The following is a 23,782-nucleotide window of genomic DNA, read 5'->3' as shown; positions in this document are numbered from 1 at the left end:
TATGTGCTTTGGCAAAAATACCTTGACATGTATCCTGAAAAATGCAGTGAGTAAATAGATGGATAAGAATTCATTATCTCCAGACTGTTAACAATTAATACTATCATCTTGTCATCCTCCATATTAAAATGGCATATAATCAGAATAAACTGGCTAAATTTGAACTTTGATAGACTGCAAAGCCCCCCCCCCCCCCCAAAAAAAAATACACACACACACACACAATTTGTACATGCACCCAAATATTTACAGCCCCCAAAATAATAGTGATTCATTTAATAGTTCATTCAAATAAATTGTTTTTAATAAGGTGTGATTAAGTAAGGCGGCTATTTTTGACAACATGAGAATAAATAAAACCTTGTGACCCGAGCGCTTCTAGAAGGATGTTCCATTAGCTTTGCAATTTTTTAAATGTTGGGAAACATACTGGCTTTTTTTTTTAAATAATAACAAAGGCAGATTTGGAAATGATTTGGTAAAAGAAATAGTTTGAAATAAAAGCCAGAAAAATTTCCTGTGGTTTTTCAGGGATGACGCCGTCCAGGTGCTTCAGTTTAACAGCAGTGTGAAGAAAATATTGCTGATGGTGGAGGTGACTAACCTTCCGGCTCCGGGGAAGCTCGCCGAGGACGCCCACCAGGCCGCGCTCAACATCACCATCCCAGACGCCCTGAGGTACTCCGCCGTCAGGTCACAGGTTCGTCCACTGGAGGGCAGCAGGCCATAGTGATCAGAGGCATCTGAATTTTTCTCCATTGTAAAATTTTGTTTGTTTTTATTTAAATAATCAAAAACTTGAATATTTACATCTGCATATATTGTTTTAATTCACTGATATGTAGAACCACGATGTAGAATGCATCTTTGACGACACAGTTATCTGTGAACTGGGGAATCCTTTAAAAAGCAAGGAAAGGGTAAGATTGAATCACAGTCATTAATTTACAGAGACACATTTTGACAGTTTGTCTGCTGAGGTGATGTTTTTCTCTGTCTCAGGTGTTTATGCGTCTCATACTTGAGACAACAGGGATAAATCTGCACACGGAAGAGGTCACATCTCTGCTTCTTCTGTCCACGTAAGTGTTTAACACTTCCAGCAGAGTTGTTTTCAGTCCTGTGTGTCTGTCTGCGTTTGAACATCGTAACTTAGTGTTTTGTTGTGATTTGCACCAAAGCTTTTGGAATGATGGAGTGACAGCCAAAGAAAGTGATTTGAATTTGAAAACAAACAAAAAATTAGTTAAAACCCAAGGACACACACACATGCACACACACTCACTCAAAAAATAGAATAGTTGAACCAACTTAAATGAATTGTTTCAGTTGGTAACATCAAAAAATAGAATAGTTGAACCAACTTCAATTAATTGTTTCAGTTGGTAACATAAAAAAAAATAGAATAGTTGAACCAACTTAAATGAATTGTTTCAGTTGGTAACATAAAAAAAAATAGAATAGTTGAACCAACTTCAATTAATTGTTTCAGTTGGTAACATCTAAATGAATTAAGTTGTTTTTGAACTTAAGTTTGTAGGTTAGAGTTGATCTAACTTACTAATTTAAGTTCAGACAACTTCATCCAGGTGTTACCAATTGAAACAACTTTTTAAATTAGTTCTTTTTTCAGTTTATATATATATATATATATATATATATATATATATATATATATATATATATATATATATATATATATATATATATATATATATATATATATATATATATATATATATATATATTCCGGAGTATAAGTCACATTTATCATTTCATGCAAGAAGAAGCAAAATGGATTAAATCGCTGTATTCATTTATAAGGCACATGGTGTAAAGGAGTGCAGCTAACAAGCTAATTAATGTCACTAAAAGGGTGCAAAATGTGCATGAAATACTTCTTTCAGCCACTGAACAGACATAATGTGTGAGGTGAACGTACCACACAATGAAACGTTTGAAAACCCAGTGTAACATTTATATATTTACAACAGAACACTGCTTTAGCCATCGAAAGCTAAGAGCTAATTAATGTCCCTATAAAGGCACAAAATGTGTGTATGCTGCATCTTTCAGTCACTGAACAGACGATCATATGTGAGGTGAACGTACCACGCAATGAAAAGTTTGAAAACCCGGTGAATCATTTATATATTTACAACAAAAGCACTGTTTAGCCATCGGAAGCTAAGAGCTAATTAATGTCCCTATAAAGGCACAAAATGTGTGTAAGCTGCTTCTTTCAGTCACTGAACAGACGATCATATGTGAGGTGAACGTACCACGCAATGAAAAGTTTGAAAACCCGGTGAATCATTTATATATTTACAACAAAAGCACTGCTTTAGCCATAGGAGGCTAAGAGCTAATTAATGTCACTATAAAGGCACAAAATGCGTGTAAGCTGCTTCTTTCAGTCACTGAACAGACGATCATATGTGAAGTGAATGAAACACACAATGAAACGTTTGAAAACTCTGTGAATCATTTATATATTTACAACAAAAACAGTGCTTCAGCCATCAGAAGCTAAGAGCTAATCACTTTTTGTTACGAGCACAAACCACTTTGTTAAGCCCCTGAAAAAACCAATTGTGTAATCTTCCAGTAAAAAACATGTTACAGTATTTCTTCACAACAGAGAACGTGTTTGTTTTTTCTTTCTGTCTTTTGTGATCTTATTCTGGTGGTTCTGAGGTCTCCTTCCTGAAGCAATGTATCTTGGGACAGATTTTATGGGGTGTTGCGTGTAGAATTTTGAAGAAAATTTAATTTCATCAATTTTGTTATAAGGCTGTAAGATAAAATGTGGTAAGTGGACTGCATTTATATAGCACTTTTCCATCTGAATCAGAAGCTGAAAGTGCTTTATAATGATGCCTCACATTCAGCTATTCACACAGACACACTCACACATTGATGTCAGAGTGCTGCCGTGCAAGGTGCTCACTGCACACACACAGTGCTGTGATATATATGGGCAAAAATGTAAGAATGCCGGGGGCCCACATTGACATAAAGCATTCTAAGACACACCCCACATTTATTCACAATTTTGATTGATACATGAGACTAAAATGTAGTATTTTAATATTGATTTTATGTTGAGCTCGGGCAAATAAATGATGAATGAGACATACCATATTTATTTTCAGAATATAAAAGTCTTTATGGCACACACCATAAGCTGAGGGTTTCCTGCAAAAAAATTAAAAAAAAAAATCCACGGTTAACTTAGCCATCCGTGTCAATTTAATGTTTTTTCTGTTGTCCAAACTGCATCAATTACAATCCAAAATGTCTTATGGTACACTTATTTATCCATCTTGCTTATTTTTGGAATACAAACATCCCTATGTTAAGTGACAGCACACACTGTGGTGTGCACATGTACTGCTGAGCTCTAGAGGTTGGCGGATCGATCCTAATATCGATAATATCAATAACAACGCTGGGATTGATATTGAACGATCCTCGTGTAAAAAGATTGACTTTTTACACGAGGATCGTTCACTCTCAAGCTTTTTTTTTCTCTTTTGCACGCACTGACTGTTGCGCACGCAGATTCATCAAAGTCTACTCTCTGTCTGTAAGAGCAGCGCTGCGCTGTGTCACTCATCACAGAGCAGCGCACCCTTGTATTGTGGTTTGTCAGCCCTTTACTTCAGGAGATTTTGTTTTAAGTTGTGTCGAGTGATATTTTTTTAAACAAAAATGTTGATTGTGATAATAAAGTATTTCGTTGTCACATACAGTGTTTGGCGAAATTCTATCCTAGGTCTTTTGGATCCTTTGGATCTGTGAAGCTTAAATATGAAAAAGTATCGGTATCGGTATCGATACCGGCGATACTGGTTCTGTATTTACTTGGTATCGGATCAATACCAAAATTCCCGGTATCGCCCATCTCTACTGAGCTCCTGTTTGTTATTAAACTCACTTCCTGGGAAATGCTGTTGAAATGTGAGTTCCACATATAGAAAAATATGGTATGTTTGTGTCATTTTTCTTGGTCTGTGCCTCTAAAGTGTCTATAAAGTTGCACATCTAATTTGAATATGGGCTGTTTTGTTCAGTGTCAGTGAGCAGAGTGACCTGAACCCTGTGCCTGTGGTCCTGATGATTGAGAACACTATCCTCACCTCCTTCTCCATGTGAGTAAATGTAATGGTGCATAATCCATCTGTCATAATGCCATACAGGAGGACACTAATGCCACACTATTTGCCACACCCTTCGTGCCCAGAGAGCAGCCACGTATCCAGACATATTTCAGTGGGATGGTGATGGGGGAGTCGGCCATGGTGAACACCACTGATGTGGGCAGTCTGGTGGAGCTCACATTCAATGTGAGTCACCTCCACCACTAAGAAAATTTTAGACCTTCATCTTCCACAGTGGGTGTCAGCTGCACATGTGCTCATTATCAATGTTCCAACCACTAGGTGGTGATCCTTGGACAGCCCCTGGGGGACTTGGGGATCCTGATGGTGGATTTTCACTGGCCCTTTGAGATCGCCAATGGTAAATGGCTGCTGTACCTGACGGAGATCATCATGACAGGGACGTCAGAGACGCACTGTGTTCCTCCGGGTGATGTTGTGAACCTTCTCAATCTGACTGTAAGGCTCTTTTAAAGGTGCAGCTGAGTCTCTTTCCCCAAAGTTTGTCAGCTCGACACTTAACACCCCCCATTCCACAGGCCACAATTCTTATACGATCCTGCATGATCCAGAAAAAGTGCAAAAAGGGTTGAAACAGCTTATTCCGACATGCCACCTATCAGACTGGCTTATAAAGTACAGATATGGCAACTGGCTGTCTTAAAAAGTGCATACAAATTATTGGTTAACAGGGTTTTAAAAAGGAATAGTTTGGACCATGTGTCATGCTTAGTTATCACATTACGGGGGGTCACATATGTCACATGTCTTAGAACCCAATGGACGTTGATCTTGTTTGACCTTTACTTTGGAGACCAAGCATTCAACACAGTCAAAACTATTCCATTTATTAATCCTATTAACTGAAGCAATAATTTCCACTGCTTTTTATCAAAATTGGAGCAACTTTAATTTTTGACCCCTGTACAAACGGAAATTGACCTTTGTCACCATTCTTGCTGTTTTTACCCCATAACTCTATAAGATTCAGTCAGAGATAGTCCATACTATACCTTTTTGGAATCTTTGTGATCAGGAAAATAATGTGGTGTAGTTTTCAATATGATTTGAGCATTTTTAAATTTTGACCCCTGTGTAATACTTCAGTTGACTCCTATGTGGCTGTCTATTGAAAATGTATGTTGCTAACGTGCTTTTACAAAAGAGTAATGTCCAAGGAGTATTTGTGACAAATTTGGTGCTTGTCTCATGATTACAGTGCATCCAGAAAGTATTTACAGTGCTGCACTTTTTCCATATTTTATGTTACAGCCTTAATCCCAAATAGATGAAATTCATTTTCCCCTCAAACTTCTACACACAATACCCCATATTGACAATGTGAAAAACATTTTTTGAGATTTTTGCAAATTTATTAAAAGTAAAAAACTAAGAAATAAAAATAAAAAACTATAAATAATATAAAATAAACTAAAAAAAAAAGAAATCACGTGTTAAGTATTTACAGCCTTTGCCATGAAGCTCAAAATTGAGCTCAGGTGCCTCCTGTTTCCATTGATCGTCCTTGAGATGTTTTCACAGCTTAATTGGAGTCCACCTGGGGTAAACTCAGTTGAGTGGACATGATTTGGAAAGGCACACACCTCTCTACATATAAGGTCCCACAGTTGACAGTTCATGTCAGAGCACAAACCAAGTATGAAGTCAAAGGAAAAGACTTTACACCTCTGAAACAGGATTGTCTGGAGGCAGAAATCTGGGGAAGGGTACATAAACAATTCTGCTGCTTTGAAGGTCCCAGTGAGCACAGTGACCTCCATCATCCATAAATAGAAGAAGTTCAGATCCACCAGGACTCTTCCCAGAGCTGAACGCCGGTCTAAACTGAGCAATTGGGGGAGAAGGGCCTTAGTCAGGGATGTGACCAAGAACCCGATGGTCACTCTGTCAGAGCTCCAGCATTTCTCTGTGGAGAGAGGAGAACCTTCCAGAAGGACAACCATCTCTGCAGCAATCCACCAATCAGGCCTGTATGGTAGAGTGGCCAGATGGAAGCCACTCCTTAGTAAAAAGCACATGGCAGCCCATCTGGAATTTGACAAAAGGCACCGGAAGGACTCTCAGACCATGAGAAAGAAAATTCTCTGGTCTGATAAGACAAAGATTGAACTCTTTGGCATGAATGTCAGGCATCATGTATGGAGGAAACCAGATAGCATCCACACAGTGAAGCATGATGGTGGCAGCATCATGCTGTGGGGATGTTTTTCAGCAGCGGGAACTGGGAGACTAGTCAGGATTGAGGGACAGATGAATGTAGCAACGTACAGAGACATCCTGGATGAAAACCTGCTCCACAGCAATCTTGACCTCAGACTGGGGCGACTGTTCATCTTTCAGCAGGACAATGACCCTAAACACACATCCAAGATATCAAAGGAGTGGCTTCAGGACAACTCTGTGAATGTCCTTGAGTGACCCAGCCAGAACCCAGCCCTGAATCTGATTGAACATCTCTGAAAACGGCTGTCCACCGACGCTCCCCATCCAGCCTGATGGAGCTTGAGAGGTGCTGCAAAGAGGAATGGACAAAACTGCCCAAAGATAGGTGCACCAAGCTCATGGCATCATATTCAAGAAGACTTGAGGCTGTAATTGCTGTCAAAGGTGCATCAACAAAGTATTGAGCAAAGGTTGTGACTACTTATGTGATTCACTTACGTGAATGTGATTTCTTCATTTTATATTTTTAATAAATTTACAAAAGTTTCAAAAAAAGCTTTATGTTGTCATTATGGGGTGTTGTGAATATAATTTAGAGGGGAAAAAAATTAATTTTCTTTTTGGAATAAGACTGTAATATAACAAAATGTGGAAAAAATGAAGTGCTGTGAATACTTTTTGGATACACTGTGTGTGTGTGTGTGTGTGTGTGTGTGTGTGTGTGTGTGTGTGTGTGTGTGTGTGTGTGTGTGTGTGTGTGTGTGTGTGTGTGTGTGTGTGTGTGTATATATATATATATATATATGAAAGAGTTGATGTTTCTTGTGTATAAATGAGCCCAATTGGAGGCATTTTCTGAGCTCATGTACAGATCTGTATTTCAGATTCTTTGACATGACAATAACTGACAGATGCATTGATATTACGGATCATATTTAGCTGTAGAACGTCTGTGCTGATGAGTTTATTGGACTGTTCACAGTGTGCACTCTAATTAAAACTGAGGTTGGTGTGAACTCTTTCAGTCTTTGACATGCAAGAGTGTAAAAAACATCCCAACAGACCACAGCTGTTCAGAAATACACTTTGGAAATAAAAAAAATAACCACATTGAAACCTCAGAGAGCCCCAAATAGAAAATTATAATGCATGTGGCCCACGTATAGACACTCCAAATAAAAATGGCAGTAATTACTACTTTCACAGTGACGTAACGTCTTTTCTGTCATCTCCTTTCCCCTTCTTGCTGTCTTGTCTTCTAGCTGCCAGTCAGCAGAGCCAAGCGCACCAAACGGGAGGTCAAAGTGGATGATGTCGAGAAAACTAAGTCCCGCGCTACAAATCTGCAGGCGGCAGTCACACTCGGCGCTTCTCGTAAACACACCTACTTGTTGGTGAGAACTGTGCAGTTTTGACACAGTATTCAGATGACTCATTGTTAAATCATTCTGAATGTGAGAACCAACTGTTCAGGACAGTTTTCATGGATTGTGGTGGAACAGTCCAGCCCCAATCTCTTGTGCTGAGAAATGAACCAGACTCAGAAGTGTCAAATCCTGCAGTTCCTTGAATGGCCACTTGAGGCTGCCTCCAAAAGGGAGTCAATGCCCATAAATGCAGTTTTAAAGGAGGAATAAACATGTTTATAGCCTGGTGCAAACTAGTTTCCCAATTTAGGACAAATGTATTGTGAGTGACTTTTTTTAATAGCTTATTTTGAGATTAGATAAGATTTATTGTCATTGTCATTACACAAGTGCAACAACAACGAAATTACGTTTACACTCCAATTACTTCAGACAAGATACAGCAATTTATCCACAATTATTACTTGTTTACCGTAATAATGGCACACATCAGAATTAAAGACAACACATATAGATTTGACATTGTTTATGTGCATTAAGCTTGAAGCAGTCCGTCATCCGAATTGAGGTAAAGTGGGTGAAGGCTGCAGCAGGAGGGGCCCGTGCCGCCCAGCTTGGGGAGTTGAAGGTTGCAGCAGTAAAAACAACGCTGCCTTTCGAGGTGGCAGGGAGGAAGCCAGGGTGAGGGGAGTGGAGAGACGTGGGGGGGAGCTAGTGGGGATGGAGGGATATATTTTTAAGATAAATTAAACCATAAATTTCTGAATAATTGGGTGGATTACTGGTTAGCACTGTTGCCTCACAGCAATAAGGTCATGGGATTGATTCCCACCCGTGGCCTTTCTGTGTGGAGTTTGCATGTTCTCCTGTGTTTGTGTGGGCTCTCTCCGGGTGCTCCGGATTCCTCCCACATCCAAAGACATGCAGGTTAGCTGGATTGGAAACTTTAGAAATTGTGTGTGGGGGTGAATGTGTTTGTTTGTATGTAGCCCTGCGACAGACTGGTGTCCTGTCCACGGTGCACTCCGCCTAAAGCCCTATGACCACTGGGATAGGCTCCAGCCCCCCATGACCTGATCTTGGATAAACGGATGAAGATGTGTGTGCGTGTGGTTAATTCTACTAACAGCTCATCTAAGGAATCTCCACATTTCCATTGTGAATGAAATTTTCTGTATTTAACTTGTACGAGGGTAGGCTGAAAAGTCCTAAGGCTTACTATAATGCAGTTAATGCATTACTCCTTCATGGGGAGCCTTAGAACTTTTCAGCCTACCCTCGTATATTAACACCATTGACACAAATTATCAAGTGTTGACAGGCTGGTAAGGTTACTTTCTCCTTGAGGTAAAATGTTAGTCATAATTTTTTATACTTGTACCTAAGCCACCCATCACAAAAACCACCTATGTGCAAAAATTTGTTTTAATAAATAGAGCCTGACAGATATTTTGGTGAGCCTTTCACAAACCAATCAGTATCAGTGATGTTTTTACCGATTATGAATATTTCTATTTTACCATGTAAACAATGCAGAAAACACTCTGTTGGAAATGGTGTCATTACATAGTTTATCCAGCAGAGGGCAGTCAGGCATTGTTTGCATGGCTGGGACCTCCATGAGCCCTTGGTTATATTGAGACAGAGAAAAAACAACCAGCTGTCATTCATTTTTCAATCAGAATGGGCATTTACAGTAACAAGATATAAGTGGTTGCTACGTTACCAGCTAGGTTGGGCCAGAATAGACAAGAGATCTATTTTTTACTAATGCTGAGCGATGCGACATGGCAACTGCCAAGCTGAGTGAAGGGAGCATGACGGTTGGTTGGTGATTATATTATTAATTATAGTTATTTATAATAAAGTTCATAGTTATTTCTAATAAAGCTCACCATAAAATACAAAGCCCAAATTACATTTCTTTGCGATAAGGACTTCAAATGTTATGACTGATTGCCATTTTTTTAATGTGTGTGTGTGTGTGTGTGTGTGTGTATATATATGTATATATATATATATATATATATATACGAGGTCTATTAGAAAAGTATCCGACCTTATTATTTTTTTTAAAAACCATATGGATTTGAATCACGTGTGATTGCGTCAGACAAGCTTGAACCCTCGTGCGCATGCGTGAGTTTTTTCATGCCTGTCGGTTGCATCATTCGCCTGTGAGCAGGCTTTGAGTGAGGTGTGGTCCACCCCTCTCGGCGGATTTTTATTGCGAATAAATGTCTGAATGATTTGGAGCTTTGCTGCATCAATTTTTTTTCCAGAAACTGTGAGAGACCTCCAGGTGGACACTGTTCGAAAAATTAATATGGCTTTCAGGGATGATTTTATGGGGATTAAACAGATTATGGAGTGTTACTGCCGCTTTAAGGACGGCCTACAACTCCTGAGAGCGCGGCGCGCTCCCAGCCCCCATCGACAGGCTGACACCCCGCTGAAACAACCAGATCATTTCCAACATGAAGGCTTTGTTGATCCAGGACCTCGTCTGACTTTCACAAAAAGGCAGAAGATGAGGACATCAGCACTTTTTCCGGCACATTCCACCGTTACAGGAGTTTTTTTTTCATGGAAAGAAAAGCGGAGGGATGCACCACGGAGCCGTTCATTACACGGGACAAAACCACCTCGGTGTTGGTCTCACAGGACAGCTTTCAGGTGGATTTCAGACGGATTCCGGTTGCTTTCCAGTCGTGTGAATATCCGATTGTGATTGTGCACGAGCTGGACATGCCAGAACATGTCCCGTGAGACTTCATCACGTCAGTTACGTCATTCGCCTGTGGGCAGTCTTTGAGTGAGGAGTGGCCCACCCTCTCGTCGATTTTTTCATTGTTTAGGAATGGCTCAGAGACTGCTTCTTTGTTTGATCAAAATTTTTTCAAAACTGTAAGGCACAACTGAGTGGACACCATTCGATAAATTCAGCTGGTTTTCGGTAAAAATTTTAACGGCTGATGAGAGATTTTGGTCTGGTAGTGTCGCCGTAAGGACAGCCCACGGCGCCTGACAGCGATCTGCGCTTCGAGGCGGCAGCGTCTCGCCGTTTCAAGTTGAAAACTTCCACATTTCAGGCTCTGTTGACCCAGGAAGTCGTCAGAGAACAGAGAACTTTCAGAAGAAGTCGGCATGAGGAGTTTATTCGGACATTCCATTGTTAACGGACATTTTGTAATGAAAGAACGTGTGGGCAGAGTCGCATGTCGGGCCGGACCTGACCGCGAGGGGTCGCGACAGGAAAAACACCTCCGTTGGAAACCTTAACGGGCAAGTTGGAACATGCCCAAGCTGTTGAACAATTTCTCAGTTACTCACTTGTTGAAAGCCATCAAAAGCCGCCTGAATTTTACAAATGGTTTTCAACACAGAGGTGTTTTTCCTGTTGCGGCGCACACAGATTCGCCGAGTCGTCACAGAAACGACTCGGTGAATTTGCGCGCACTTCTTTCATTAAAAAATGTCCTTAAACAGTGGAATGTCCGCATAAAGTCCTCATGCTGGCCTCTTCTGAATCTTCTCTGTTCTCTCACGACGTCCTGGGTGAATTAAGCCTTAAATTAGGATGTTTTCAGGTCGAAACAGGCCGACGACGGTGCCTGGAAGCGCTGCGCGATGTCCCGCTCCGTGGGAAGTCCTTACACCGACAGAAACACCCCATAATCTCTCATCAGCCGTTAAACTTTTCACCGAAAACCAGATTAATTTCTGGAATAGTGTCCACTCGGATATTCCTCACAGGTCCAGAAAAAATTTTGATAAAGCAACGCACGCCGTCTCGAGCAGCGTGTGAAACAAAGGAATTCAGCCGAGAGGGCGGGACCACATCTCACTCAAGGCCTGCCCACAGGGAAATGACGTCACCAACACGCGTGAAAAAACTCACGCATGCGCACGAGGGTTCAAGCATGATTGGTGTAATCGCACGTCATTCAAATCCATATAGTTAAAAAAAATAAAATAAAAGTGTCGGTTTCTTATCTAATAGACCTCGTATGTAGGCTTTACTGGGCATTTACAGGTTGGCTCTATAAGCATTACACTTGTACATTGAAAATAAAGATATCTTATTTTTTGTGAACCGTTAGCATCTATGTCACACGATTTAGCAGCAAAAAAAAGTTTTACAAATCAGTCAAGAAATCTTTTTATGAACTGACAAAAAAAAAATAAATAAAAAGGTAGGATAGTTTTCTAATAGACCTCGTATCTGATATTTTCACTTTATAAACTTCAGACATGACAATAATTTTAAATAACTTGTCTAAAATGAGTGGTTAAAATTTGAACCATAAGTTAAACATGTATGCCTCTGGATGACTTGGTGACATTGCGATTATATTAGTATGGTGTTAAAGGAAATTACTTTTTTTTTGGTCACTAGTTCTCCTTTGCTTATGGACAATAGAGTGGTTTCTGATTGCAGAGGGTAGAACAACATGCTTATTAGGAAACTTTTAACAGGTAGGTCTCAACAGCTTTAACAGTTTTAAAAATGTTTTTCACTGTTCAGCTTAGTTTAGTACGTTATCGGTCTAAAAGTTATCGGACGGTAATTCATCGGAAGATAATTAGTCCGATGATGGTTTTTAAATTTATCTAAGAAGATAATCCGATAATGAAAACATTATCTTCGATAATTATCTGTTATCGGATTATCGGAAGTGTGTCCACCACTATATATATATATATATATATATATATATATATATATATATATATATATATATATATATATATATATATATCGGGATTCTACCTTTTTTATTTTTAATTCTCTAATACTTGTATTATATTGGCCCCCCCAAAAATCCATATCAGTCTAGGTCTATTAATAAAACACCTGAACCAAGTTTAGCCTGTTAGCTGTTCCTTAATTCATGACTCCAAGATTGGGTTTCATTCGTCCCACCCAGGTCAGGTAGCTTTTACCTATGATCCACCTCTTTACTCATTTATAAATTAGACAGGAGTTTTAGGCAGACTCAAGCACTGCCAAGATGGTGACAGTTGGAACTGCCCCATTTTAGCTTCAAACCCACTCTTCAGAAAAGCTAAGGGTAGCGTCACGGAGGGTTTGTATAGTAAAAATATAATCTATGGAAGCAACGCAATCAAGGTTGGGTAGGATTACTTTGAAATGTAATCCAAAAGTAATCAGATTCCAAGTAATCCAAATGTATGTACAATCATGCATGTAATCCACATGTATTCTTTCAAAGTAATCCTACCCAACCTTGAACGCAATGTAAACGTGATCAGAATAAAACCTGAAGCTAGGACATGAGTCGATGCAGTGCTAATCTCCCAATACTTTGTGTATCTGGAGCAAAATACCCATGTTTGTCTATTTGTAAACATTACCCATTTTGTTGTGTGATGAAGGAATGCTCTACCGGAACAGCACGGTGTGTGACCTTCACCTGCCCACTTCACAACATGACGTCGTCAGCCAAGATCACCGTCAGGTCCCGTGTTTGGAACAGCACAATGCTAGAGGTCAGATTACACAAACAGGCTCACCTAAAACAGCTGGCAAAATTCTATTGTACCTGCATTAATGGTAAATGCCCACCAGATGGAAACATTGCTCCACTTCAAGAACATTGCAAAAGGACAACAACCAACCTGTTACTTATAGTAGTTGATGCCCTGATTCCAGCAAGTGTCTCCCATCAGAACGGTGCAGCCAATGGTTGGGCCGGGTTCATGCCTGGAAAAGTGCCAGTCATCAGGTGTTTTATCGCTATGACAACCAAACCAAATATCTGTATTGAAGAACCAAAATATCCAGGATCACATTAAATGGTCAACATCTTAACCTGACTAATATCAGATTGCACAGGTGCCTGGATTACTCAGATTTTTGTGCAGTGTCTCATTGGTTATGGACCAAAAATTAACTCATTAAATTTTGGTGAAGATCCAGGACATTTATTTATGTTCACAATCATTGCAAGACAGGGAGTTTTATTTATTTTTTATTCAATTTCTTATTTTTTATACACTTTCTCATGAAATAAGCCTGTTTAGTATCTTTATTGATATATTTTTCTGAACTGATACACTCCATTTAGCTGGAATTTGATGTAACAGTCACCAGTACAGTTCACTTCAATTTCACTTATTTTGATCCAGTTGGATTTTCTTATGGGGTCCACTTTGACCCAAATTTGGCATGTTATCTGATCAGATTCTACAGCAATGTTTTCAGCTTTGTCAGTTTTTCATAACTATTGCACTGTCAGAACAGTTTGAATTCAAGATATTTCCATCACAGCAAACTGCAGTGGGCAGTGGTAGGTACTGAAAAGATGTTTGAAAAATTATCCAAAGGTCTCTCGATTTTTATTTTATTTTATTTTTTTTTTAAATCAGCCAGACACTCAAAGGTCTTTTTCCCACAAATTGACCATATCTATTTATATTACAGATATCTGCAAGATATGGCCAATAATAATAATAATAATTATTATTATTATTATTAATAAAGCACAGTGCTAAAAAATACAAATTTCTTACATTAGTAAGTTTCACAATGTGTGTTTATGATAGTTAAAGGTGTATGGCCACTGAACCACTAAAGATTTAAGTCATAACAATAATTTTCTTTGGCAGCACTGTAATTTTATTCGTTAGCCTTTAAATAAGGGATTCATTGCCAATATGAGCTGGAAAAAATTGAATAATTATTTCCCCTGAAGGGAAAAAAATTCAAATGAACAAAGAGCCTTGAACTACTTACAGCAGCGACTCATACTCTCTATGGTAGAGATGTCATAGATCACATTGGGGCTTCCCCTTACTTGTGAGAGGGATGCTGGGAAGCACATAGCAACAGCCAATCAGAGTCGAGAAAAGCACGACGACGTCAACTGGGTGCTCGCTCAAACAAAATAAACCAAGATGGCAGAAAATGCTCTGAAGCAGCTTATTTCTTAATAAATCTATGTTTCTAATATATTTTGTAGACGTTGACGAACCATACTTATAAATCTAAAACTGCTGTTTTTGAAACAAGATCATATCTCTGAAGTGATTATACAGTTTCCACAAATATATAGCAACAAATTGGTTTCACACAGAGACCATTTAAAAATTAGCTTACGTCTTAGCTTGTACAACAGTGATCATAGTGCAATGGAATTTCTAAAATATTAAATATTTGAACAGAACCATATTTATGTTACTGAAATAAAATTCCATGATAATGCAGTCGCGTACCATTCAGACTTTTGCAGAAGAGATGTGCTAGCATACGGCTAAACCAGTAGCAGTAATTTTGCCGGTGTTGCTTTGACATTCCTTTGAATACGTTTATGATAGATTTCAAGTTTTTATTGCTTTGTGAATGCTTTGATGTTTGTTCCTGCAGGACTACTCCCGCGCTGTGTCGGTTGAGGTCAGAGGTGAGGCGGCACTGAGGCTAATCAACCACGACCCAAATATCAAGATGGAGAATCAGAACGCCACGGTGCGTAAAGAGGACAGTGACAGTGAAGGTGATAATGGATGTTATAGTGAAACTTGTCTCAAACCTTCTTGCAGTTTAAAGTAGATATAACTCCGGAGCTCAGGGAGGAGGCCCCCTACCAGGTTCCACTTTGGATCATCATCACTGCAGCTGCATCAGGAATTTTATTACTGGGAATTATCATTCTGATACTGTGGAAGGTAAGCGGACAAAATACATTCCTCAAATACATTTCTGCACACGCGCTTTCACTGTTTTTCTACTTGTACAGTTTAAGGTTGCAAAGTGGTGGTAAATCTCCAGAAATTTCTGGAAAACCTCCATAGGAAGTTCAGCTCAGGAATTTTGGAAATTGGACTTTGTTTTTTTCTTTTTTTTTACAATTTGCAGTATTCTGAGTTGGGAAAATTTACATGAGACTTAACCGAAGTGGTGACCAAGCGGTTAGTGGGCTTGGTTTCAGTGTTGAAGGTTCCCGGTTCAAAGCCCACCCCTGCCACATTTCTCCATGTAATGTGGAGTTGTGTCAGGAAGGAGATCCGGTGTAAAATTTGAGCCAAATCAATATATAGAGCTACCTTGGATCTGCTGTGGCGACCCCGAGTGAAAACAAGGGAGCAGCCGAAGGGACTTCCAATATGGGAGTTAATGGGGTAATTTATTGTCACATGCAGACATGCATGCAAACATAATTAATGTAATTTTTTTTATTCCATTTTAAATTATTTGTAAGTAGAAATTTGCTTGATACTTTCACCGACAACAAAACACATGAATATTGAATAAAAAATTTATTCCCTGTTATTACCCTCCATCCCCGCCCCTCCCCCGCCATATTCAAACAAGGGGTGTGGCCTCAATAGCCCCGCAGTAAGTACAGGTGAGCCCCGTTAAGTTGGTTTTGATTTGACCATTTTTGGGAGGGATCATCAGTGTGGACGATTCTGGACAATGATTTGTACTTCCTCCTCCGGTTGCTGCAGGTCAGCGATGAGGGTGGACGATTCTGTGTGGAAAATTCCTGACGATTCAAAGTTTTTGGATGCGACTCTTTAGATCCTTTACTGCCGGTTCAGATTGTGACGGAATTTACACATGCACCCGCCACACATCCGTCTGCACTGACGAAGCCCTCATCGCTGACCTGCAGCAGCCGGAAAAGCAAGAAATTGAACTGAACCAACTGAAGAATCATCACCATTCAGGAAGGAATCACGATTCAAATGGTCGAAACTATTATAATATGGCAAGGTACGCTGATTTTAAGTTTTTCTGGTCAACTTAATTAACTTGCGGTTTCAGATAACTTGTGATCCGATTTCATAAACCCCAACTCGTGTGAGTTAATGGGGCTCACCTGTGGTGTGCATGTGACAGGAATGCAGTGTAGTATTTCAACTGAATTTGCATAGAATGTTGTTGTTTTCACAAAGATTATGTTGCAAAATGTTGTTTTTTTTCCCCCTCCAACTCCAAGTAGACTAACCTGCAATTTTGCAAATTTCCATTTTATTTCTGTGGAAAGATTCTTACTTTGAAAATCCTCGGACTTTTACAACCTTAGTATGGTTACATTTGCCGACTCTGGTTGGGTTGTACGTTACCAGCTGATCCGTTCTTCTGACCAAGTTTATCGCCTATATCGAGCCACCAGTTTAACCCTTTCCTCACCCTCACCTCCTCCTCCCCCCACCCCGCAGTGTGGCTTCTTCCGGAGGGCCAACAGAAGGGTGATGTATGAGAAGAAAGATGAGAAAGCTGTGAAGAAGATCCAGCCCTCTGAAACAGACAGGCTGACTGAGGACAGCTGAGTGGGGCTTTTGGGTAAACGACAAATGGAGTTTCTCTCCAGTCAGCTGACTCTGTGTCCTCTATTTCATCTCGACTAATATTTCTTCTCCCTTTTCAGGCTTATACTATTTCCTGTTACCCTGATCGCTTCACTACGCTTTACTCTCTTAAAATCCGAAGGGAACGCTGTCTTTTCTTCTAACGTGTTGGGTTTTTTTTTTTTCTTTTATTCCTCAGCCTCTGAATCCTAAATGATCAGCACCTTCATCCTGCTCTTCAAGCCAGTTCTCTTTCATGTTGACCTCCTTTCTGTTCCCTCCAGCTTGGATTCTTCAAGCGAGCAGTCTACTACAGGATAATGCCAAAACACCGAGGGGTGAAAATTCGCAAGGCTGAGCGTTATCAGTTCAATCTGGGATTTCAGCCGGAGGAGCCACAAAAAAAGTATTGGATCACCAACTGGACAGAGATGCAGAATTACTACTACTGAAACCTGTTTTTGGAACAACGTGGACGCGGGACAAACGGGATGATGTGCTGGGTTGATCCACTTGGCCTTTGCAGCGCACCGACCAATTGTGGATCGAAGTCCGCGTGAAATGTAACTGTACTTTTTAAAAATCCGATTTAACCTTTTTTCAGTGCAATATGCCAAACAGCTTTATGTCAGATTGTAATTTAAGTATTGATGAATGCAGTGTTGTGCTTTCAATTTGGGGTACGTCATTGTGAATTTTCTTTATTATTATTATTATTATGGGCTACATTTTTAATGTCTTCACGAAGTTGCTGGTTCATTCCACCACATCTTGTTTTCTCTGTAACCGGAGGACTGACTATTGATTCTACAATATCATGCATTCATACAATGTACATATATTCACTTCATTTCCACACACACCCCCCCCCCCCCCCCTCAAAAACCCCCAGAACAAACGAACCTCTGGTTCAAGAACCAGTTGGGTTCAGTATTCATAAAACTCTGGTACCACCCAACAATCCAACCCTCCACTTCCACCAAGGTGCAGAAGAACCTTGCTGTCACAAACAGACAAAATATTAATCCACATAATCACACATTTAGAATCCTTTTTATATATAAAGAAAATTCATGCATGCTGTTAATTTGACACCAAAAATTTGCGAAATCCCCAATAATTTGTTGGACATTATAGCAGATCTACACACAGGTACTCAGAGTGCTGTGCAAAGTGAGGTCAGAGTCTTGGACTTCCTCCAACCAGTGGTGCCGAAAAAAGGAGAATAAGGAGAAGGATTCTAGGAGCTCATGATTGACAGGGGCCTTTCGGGACCCCAATTAATCAATTAGAATACTGACAAAATAATATGGGGGGGGTGGCCAAATAAGAGTTCTTTTCATGGGGCCCAAAATCCCTGGCGGCAGCGCCCCTGGTCCTACCTACTCTGTCCAGTGCTCACACAGACTGGGTGTTGGGTGGGACGGTGAAGTCCAGGTTTGCTGACTTTGACTTTGCAGACAGTACTGTGGTCTTTGCAGAATCAGAGTATGTCTTGGAGTATTTTACAAGCTGAGTGAGGATTTGGAGTTTCTGAATTTTCATCTGACCAAGACTAAGATCCAGGCTTTCAGTGGCTTCCTGAACTTAGCCATCAGACGTATATGTGTAGTGAAAGTATCAGACATGCAGACACATTTACTTATCTAGGCAGTGACATTTATGTCTCTGTATCCTTAACCTTTGAGATCAAAAGATCATGAGTGACTGGACAGAGGTCATTGGTGGTGCTGACACCTATGCAGGAAAATAAAGGTCCAAGATGTTGGGATCCAATCCCCAATACTGGTGCGAAGCGATAGGGTGAAGAGAGAGTATTGGGATTGGACTCGAACCACTAACTAGTGACCAAAGGCGAGAATTGGATGTCTTTGGTACAAGGTCTCTTCAGAGAATCCTTGGATACCATTGGAATGACTGTGTATCAAATGAACGGTTACTTAGGGTGACTTAAATGAGGTGTACCACATGTCCATATCAACTATGATATGACCATATCACTTCTCTGAGCGCGATCCAGCATGCAGGTCCATTGAGAACCTCACCAACTGACAAAAGCCAAGGGGACATCCACATTTCACCTGGCTGCAGCCAATGAATGGGTACTTTCAGGAAATGAGGACGGACCAGTTGGCTGCCTGGGTGGTTGCTAACCAGAATCCAGGATGACCTGACAATGTAAATAAATATAGAGTGAAATACAGTACTGTGCAAATGTTTAAGGCGCATTTAATGGATAATAAAAGCATAAAAAATTATGAAAACCTGATAAATATTCATAAATAAATGAAATATGTGATGAATTTAAACTTTAATGATAACTGATATGAAAATTCCATTCTATTTGCATGTGAATTTTGATGTATATAAGTCGCTGAGCCTCAAAAATCATTTTAAGAAAAATGCGACTTAAAGAATGAGTAATTGATTTGCAATCATTTTAATACTGCATGAGCATTTGCAACTGTTTGTGTGGTGTTCTACTGTCCAGTAGACTTGTAAAGAAATTATCATTATTATGAAATAAAAATAATAAAAAATAAGAATTTGTCTTGACATGCCAATACAAAAAGGAGGTGGGGCATCAAATGTTACTTTTATTAAAACTCTTGGGTGCCTAAAACTTTTGCACAGTACTGTCTGTCAAAGAACGGGAACGTAAAACCAGAATTAAATGGTTGATGTGTGACTGGCAATGATAGAACTATTTGTCAGTACTGCAAATTACTTAGGAACTCTTTTGAAACGTCACAGGTCTGGATGACCACTGCCATCTGCTGGGCAGTTCAGGAATGTGCATCAGTATCAATTTAATATTTGAAGGCTAAACTCAGCCTAGGGTCTTTACATGTACTAGTCATGTTCTTTGTCATCATGCATGGGTAGAAAAAGTCACACCCACGCGTGTACACTTACATGATGTGATCATGGCTCATTCCTCGGGTCCTGTTATTTTCTGATTTCTGGGAAGAATTGACTTTGTGGGTTCTACGAGGGCTGTCCGTAAAGTATAGGTCCTTTTTATTTTTTTCAAAAACTATATGGATTTCATTCATATGTTTTTACGTCAGACATGCTTGCACCCTCGTGCGCATGCGTGAGTTTTTCCATGCCTGTCGGTGATGTCATTCGCCTGTGAGCACTCCTTGTGGGAGGAGTCGTCCAGCCCCTCGTCGGAATTCCTTTGTCTGAGAAGTTGCTGAGAGACTGGCGCTTTGTTTGATCAAAATTTTTTCTAAACCTGTGAGACACATCGAAGTGGACATGGTTCGAAAAATTAAGCTGGTTTTCAGTGAAAATTTTAACAGCTGATGAGAGATTTTGAGGTGATACTGTCGCTTTAAGGACTTCCCACGGTGCGAGACATCGTGCAGCGCTCTCAGGCGCCATCATCAGCCTGTTTCAAGCTTAAAACCTCCACATTTCAGGCTCTATTGATCCAGGACGTCGTGAGAGAACAGAGAAGTTTCAGAAGAAGTCGGTTTCAGCATTTTATCCGGATATTCCACTGTTAAAGGAGATTTTTTTTAATGAAAGACGTGCGGACGGGTCCGCGCGTCGGGACGCAGCCGACGCGGCGCGGCGGCACAGGAAAAACACCTCCGTGTTGATAACCATTTGTTAAAATCCAGTTGGCTTTTGATGGCTTTCAGTGGAGTGAGTATATGAGAAATTGTTTATCAGCTGGAGATGTTCCAACTTGTCCTCAAGGCTTCCAACAGAGGTGTTTTTCCTGTGGCGGAGCGTCGCGGCGGCTGCGAGCCGACGCTGCAATCCGCCCGCACGTCTTTCATTAAAAAAATCTCCTTTAACAGTGGAATATCGGGATAAAATGCTGAAACCGACTTCTTCTGAAACTTCTCTGTTCTCTCACGACGTCCTGGATCAACAGAGCCTGAAATGTGGAGGTTTTAAGCTTGAAACAGGCTGATGACGCCGCCTGAGAGCGCTGCACGACGTCTCGCACCGTGAAAAGTCCTTAAAGCGACAGAATCACCTCAAAATCTCTCATCAGCTGTTAAAATTTTCACTGAAGACCAGCTTAATTTTTCGAACCGTGTCCACTTCGATGTGTCTCACAGGTTTAGAAAAAATTTTGATCAAACAAAGCGCCAGTCTCTCAGCAACTTCTCAGACAAAGGAATTCCGACGAGGGGCTGGACGACTCCTCCCACAAGGAGTGCTCACAGGCGAATGACGTCACCGACAGGCGTGGAAAAACTCACGCATGCGCACGAGGGTTCAAGCATGTCTGTCGTAAAAACATATGAATGAAATTCATATAGTTTTTGAAAAAAATTAAAAGGACCTATACTTTACGGACAGACCTCGTACATAGGCTGTTATTGTGGTTAAAATGCACAGAATGGGTAAATGTAAGGTTCTTTAACCAGAACAGATAATGATCTGCAGCTGTTGTATGAGTCATTAACCTACAAAGCAACTTTTGAACTGCTTTCATAATATGTTGACCAGCATTAACCGTGTTGTGTGAATAATATAGTTTTATGTGAACGTTCACATCATTGTTTGTTAGATTTTAATCAGGCGGGAATCACAAAAACAGTTTGGCCTTTTATAGGTCGACAGTACGTTATGACAAACTTGACAGATCGGTACTGAAAGAAAGCTCAATTAACAATGAATTGCGAGTTTTCTAGACCAGAAGGACATGTTGTAATTGTCCAAATAGTACTGCTTGTTTGTTTTTGTTTTTTTCATAGAATCAAACCATAGTTGTTGGTAGAATGGCGGAAGCACGCATCATTATTATTATTTATTACACTGTCTCAGTTCATGTTTAAAGCTACCATGTGTAGGATTTTGGGGCGTTTATTAGCAGAAATGGAATATAGCATTTATAATGTTAATTGTAACAGTAAATCAGTGTGTTTTCATGAACTTAGAATGAGCCTTCCATACGAACATGGGTGTGGGGCCCCTCATGGAGGCTGCGATGTTTAGTATATGTACCGTAGCCCAAAAGGGACATAATTACTTGGTGTTTTACAAAGTTTTGAAATTGAATACACTGACCCCCCTGAATAGGTTCCAATTGATGAGAATACAAACTGTGAACATTTTTACGTGTATGTTGTCATCAGTGATGGGTGGGGGCACTATTAAGCTTAAGTTAGCATAGCATTATATAGCATGAAAATAGTAAAAATTTCAATGCTTTTGAGGTACCTCTAAAAATTAATTTATACAAACAAAATTTTAAACAAAAAAGAAACATGCTGTGTAGAATTTGTTTGTATAAATTATTTTTTTGAGGTAGCTCAAAAGCTTTGAAATGTTGCTATTTTCTGCTGTATAACACTATACAATCTAAAGCTTAATGGTGCCCCAACCCATCCTAAACAACATATCAAAAGTCCTGATGAATTCTCCTAGTGCTCACTTAGAAATTCAAGAGGTGATTTTTCAAGCTTTAGATAGTACAGCATTATCTAGCATGAAAATAGCAAAATTTCAATGCTTTTGAGCTACCTCTAAAAACTAATTTATACAAACACAATGTTACATCTTACAAAATTTTAAACCAAAACAAACAAACAAACAAAAAAAACCCATGTTGTGTAGAATTTGTTTGTATAAATTATTTTTAAAGGTAGCTCAAAAGCTTTGAAATGTTGCTATTTTCTGCTGTATAATACTATACAAACTAAAGCTTAATGGTGCCCCAACCCATCCTAAACAACATATCAAAAGTCCTGATGAATTCTCCTAGTGCTCACTTAGAAATTCTCTCCACAGGTGATTTTCAAGCTTTAGTTAGCATAGCATTATATAGCATGAAAATAGCAAAAATTTCAATGCTTTTGAGCTACCTTCAAAAACTAATTTATACAAACAAAATTTTACACAGCAAGTTTTCAGAGGGGATTATATTATTAAATTTGAAAACTTTGAAAAACAAGTAACACCCTATTTTACATGACTGGTCGCTAATGCAAGTGAGAACCTTCATTTTTGTGAAATGGAGGATTACATATTGCTCGTTAAAAGTGAAAACATAAAGGGAAGTAATATCGTGTCTGGTGATGGAATGATGCAATCTTAAAAGTCACCACTAGGCAACACTAAGTCCTACACACTGTAGCTTTAATAAAAGGCCCTACAGGGAGTCACAACACTGGATGTGTTCATAAATACCTTGTAAATTGTACGATAACTGATGTTGAATGAATTATTTGAGTGCAGATGTCATTGACTTTTGTTGTTCAGCTACCGTTACGCTTTATGTTTTTGTATGAGCCTGTAAGCAGACTTTTGTTTCCCAGCTTCTCCCCACTTGTTGATGTCAACCTGCAGCACTGAAAATAGACTGGACCAAGAGAAGACAGTCATTAAATGGTCTCTGGTGGGAGAAAATGTTGCATTGTAGCTGTCGTCCCTGATACCTGAGAGCCCACAGGTATTCCGTGGGGAAACGGAATTCTGGGGCCAAAACAGAGGCCCCATTGACTCAATGAATCAAGAGGGAAGGGATGAAACCAATGCACGAACTGATCTCTGCGCTGATGTATTTTTTTTCTTTCTTTCTTTGTAAACTCTGCTGTTTCAATGTAATTAAACTGTTTTTAAGATAGTTAACATGCAGCTGAGAGAGTCTTTGCTTTCAATGATGTCTTGCTTGGATATATAGTCAAAATAAATTTGGTTTTCTTTATTGTAGAAACAAAGGATCAACAACCCAAAAACATTTTTTTTTTAAATGGACACAATTAATGACTTTACAGACAT

The 23,782-nt window shown here is 39.6% G+C and overlaps 1 protein-coding gene across 2 annotated transcripts in view; it reads left to right on the top strand.

Annotated features, from left to right (window-relative positions):
• Positions 1–19,581, top strand: part of itga3b (integrin, alpha 3b) — a 57,392-nt gene extending 37,811 nt beyond the window's left edge. The window contains exons 15-26 of one of the 2 annotated variants that reach the window (XM_034193719.1): positions 532–700; positions 846–920; positions 1,003–1,082; positions 4,077–4,154; positions 4,247–4,349; positions 4,446–4,622; positions 7,610–7,741; positions 13,115–13,228; positions 15,105–15,203; positions 15,278–15,403; positions 16,904–17,027; positions 17,317–17,457. In XM_034193719.1, the coding sequence (XP_034049610.1) occupies positions 532–700; positions 846–920; positions 1,003–1,082; positions 4,077–4,154; positions 4,247–4,349; positions 4,446–4,622; positions 7,610–7,741; positions 13,115–13,228; positions 15,105–15,203; positions 15,278–15,403; positions 16,904–17,014 (1,264 nt within the window). In that variant the 3' untranslated portion in view covers positions 17,015–17,027; positions 17,317–17,457. Of the gene's footprint in view, positions 1–531; positions 701–845; positions 921–1,002; positions 1,083–4,076; positions 4,155–4,246; positions 4,350–4,445; positions 4,623–7,609; positions 7,742–13,114; positions 13,229–15,104; positions 15,204–15,277; positions 15,404–16,903; positions 17,028–17,316 lie in introns of both variants that reach the window. The other variant, XM_034193718.1, reaches the window with a different exon arrangement.
• The last annotated feature ends 4,201 nt before the right edge of the window (positions 19,582–23,782 follow it).

The sequence above is a fragment of the Thalassophryne amazonica genome, chromosome 18 (genome assembly GCF_902500255.1).
Source record: "Thalassophryne amazonica chromosome 18, fThaAma1.1, whole genome shotgun sequence".
Lineage (NCBI taxonomy): Eukaryota > Metazoa > Chordata > Actinopteri > Batrachoidiformes > Batrachoididae > Thalassophryne > Thalassophryne amazonica.
This window is presented reverse-complemented; position numbering and strand designations above follow the sequence as displayed.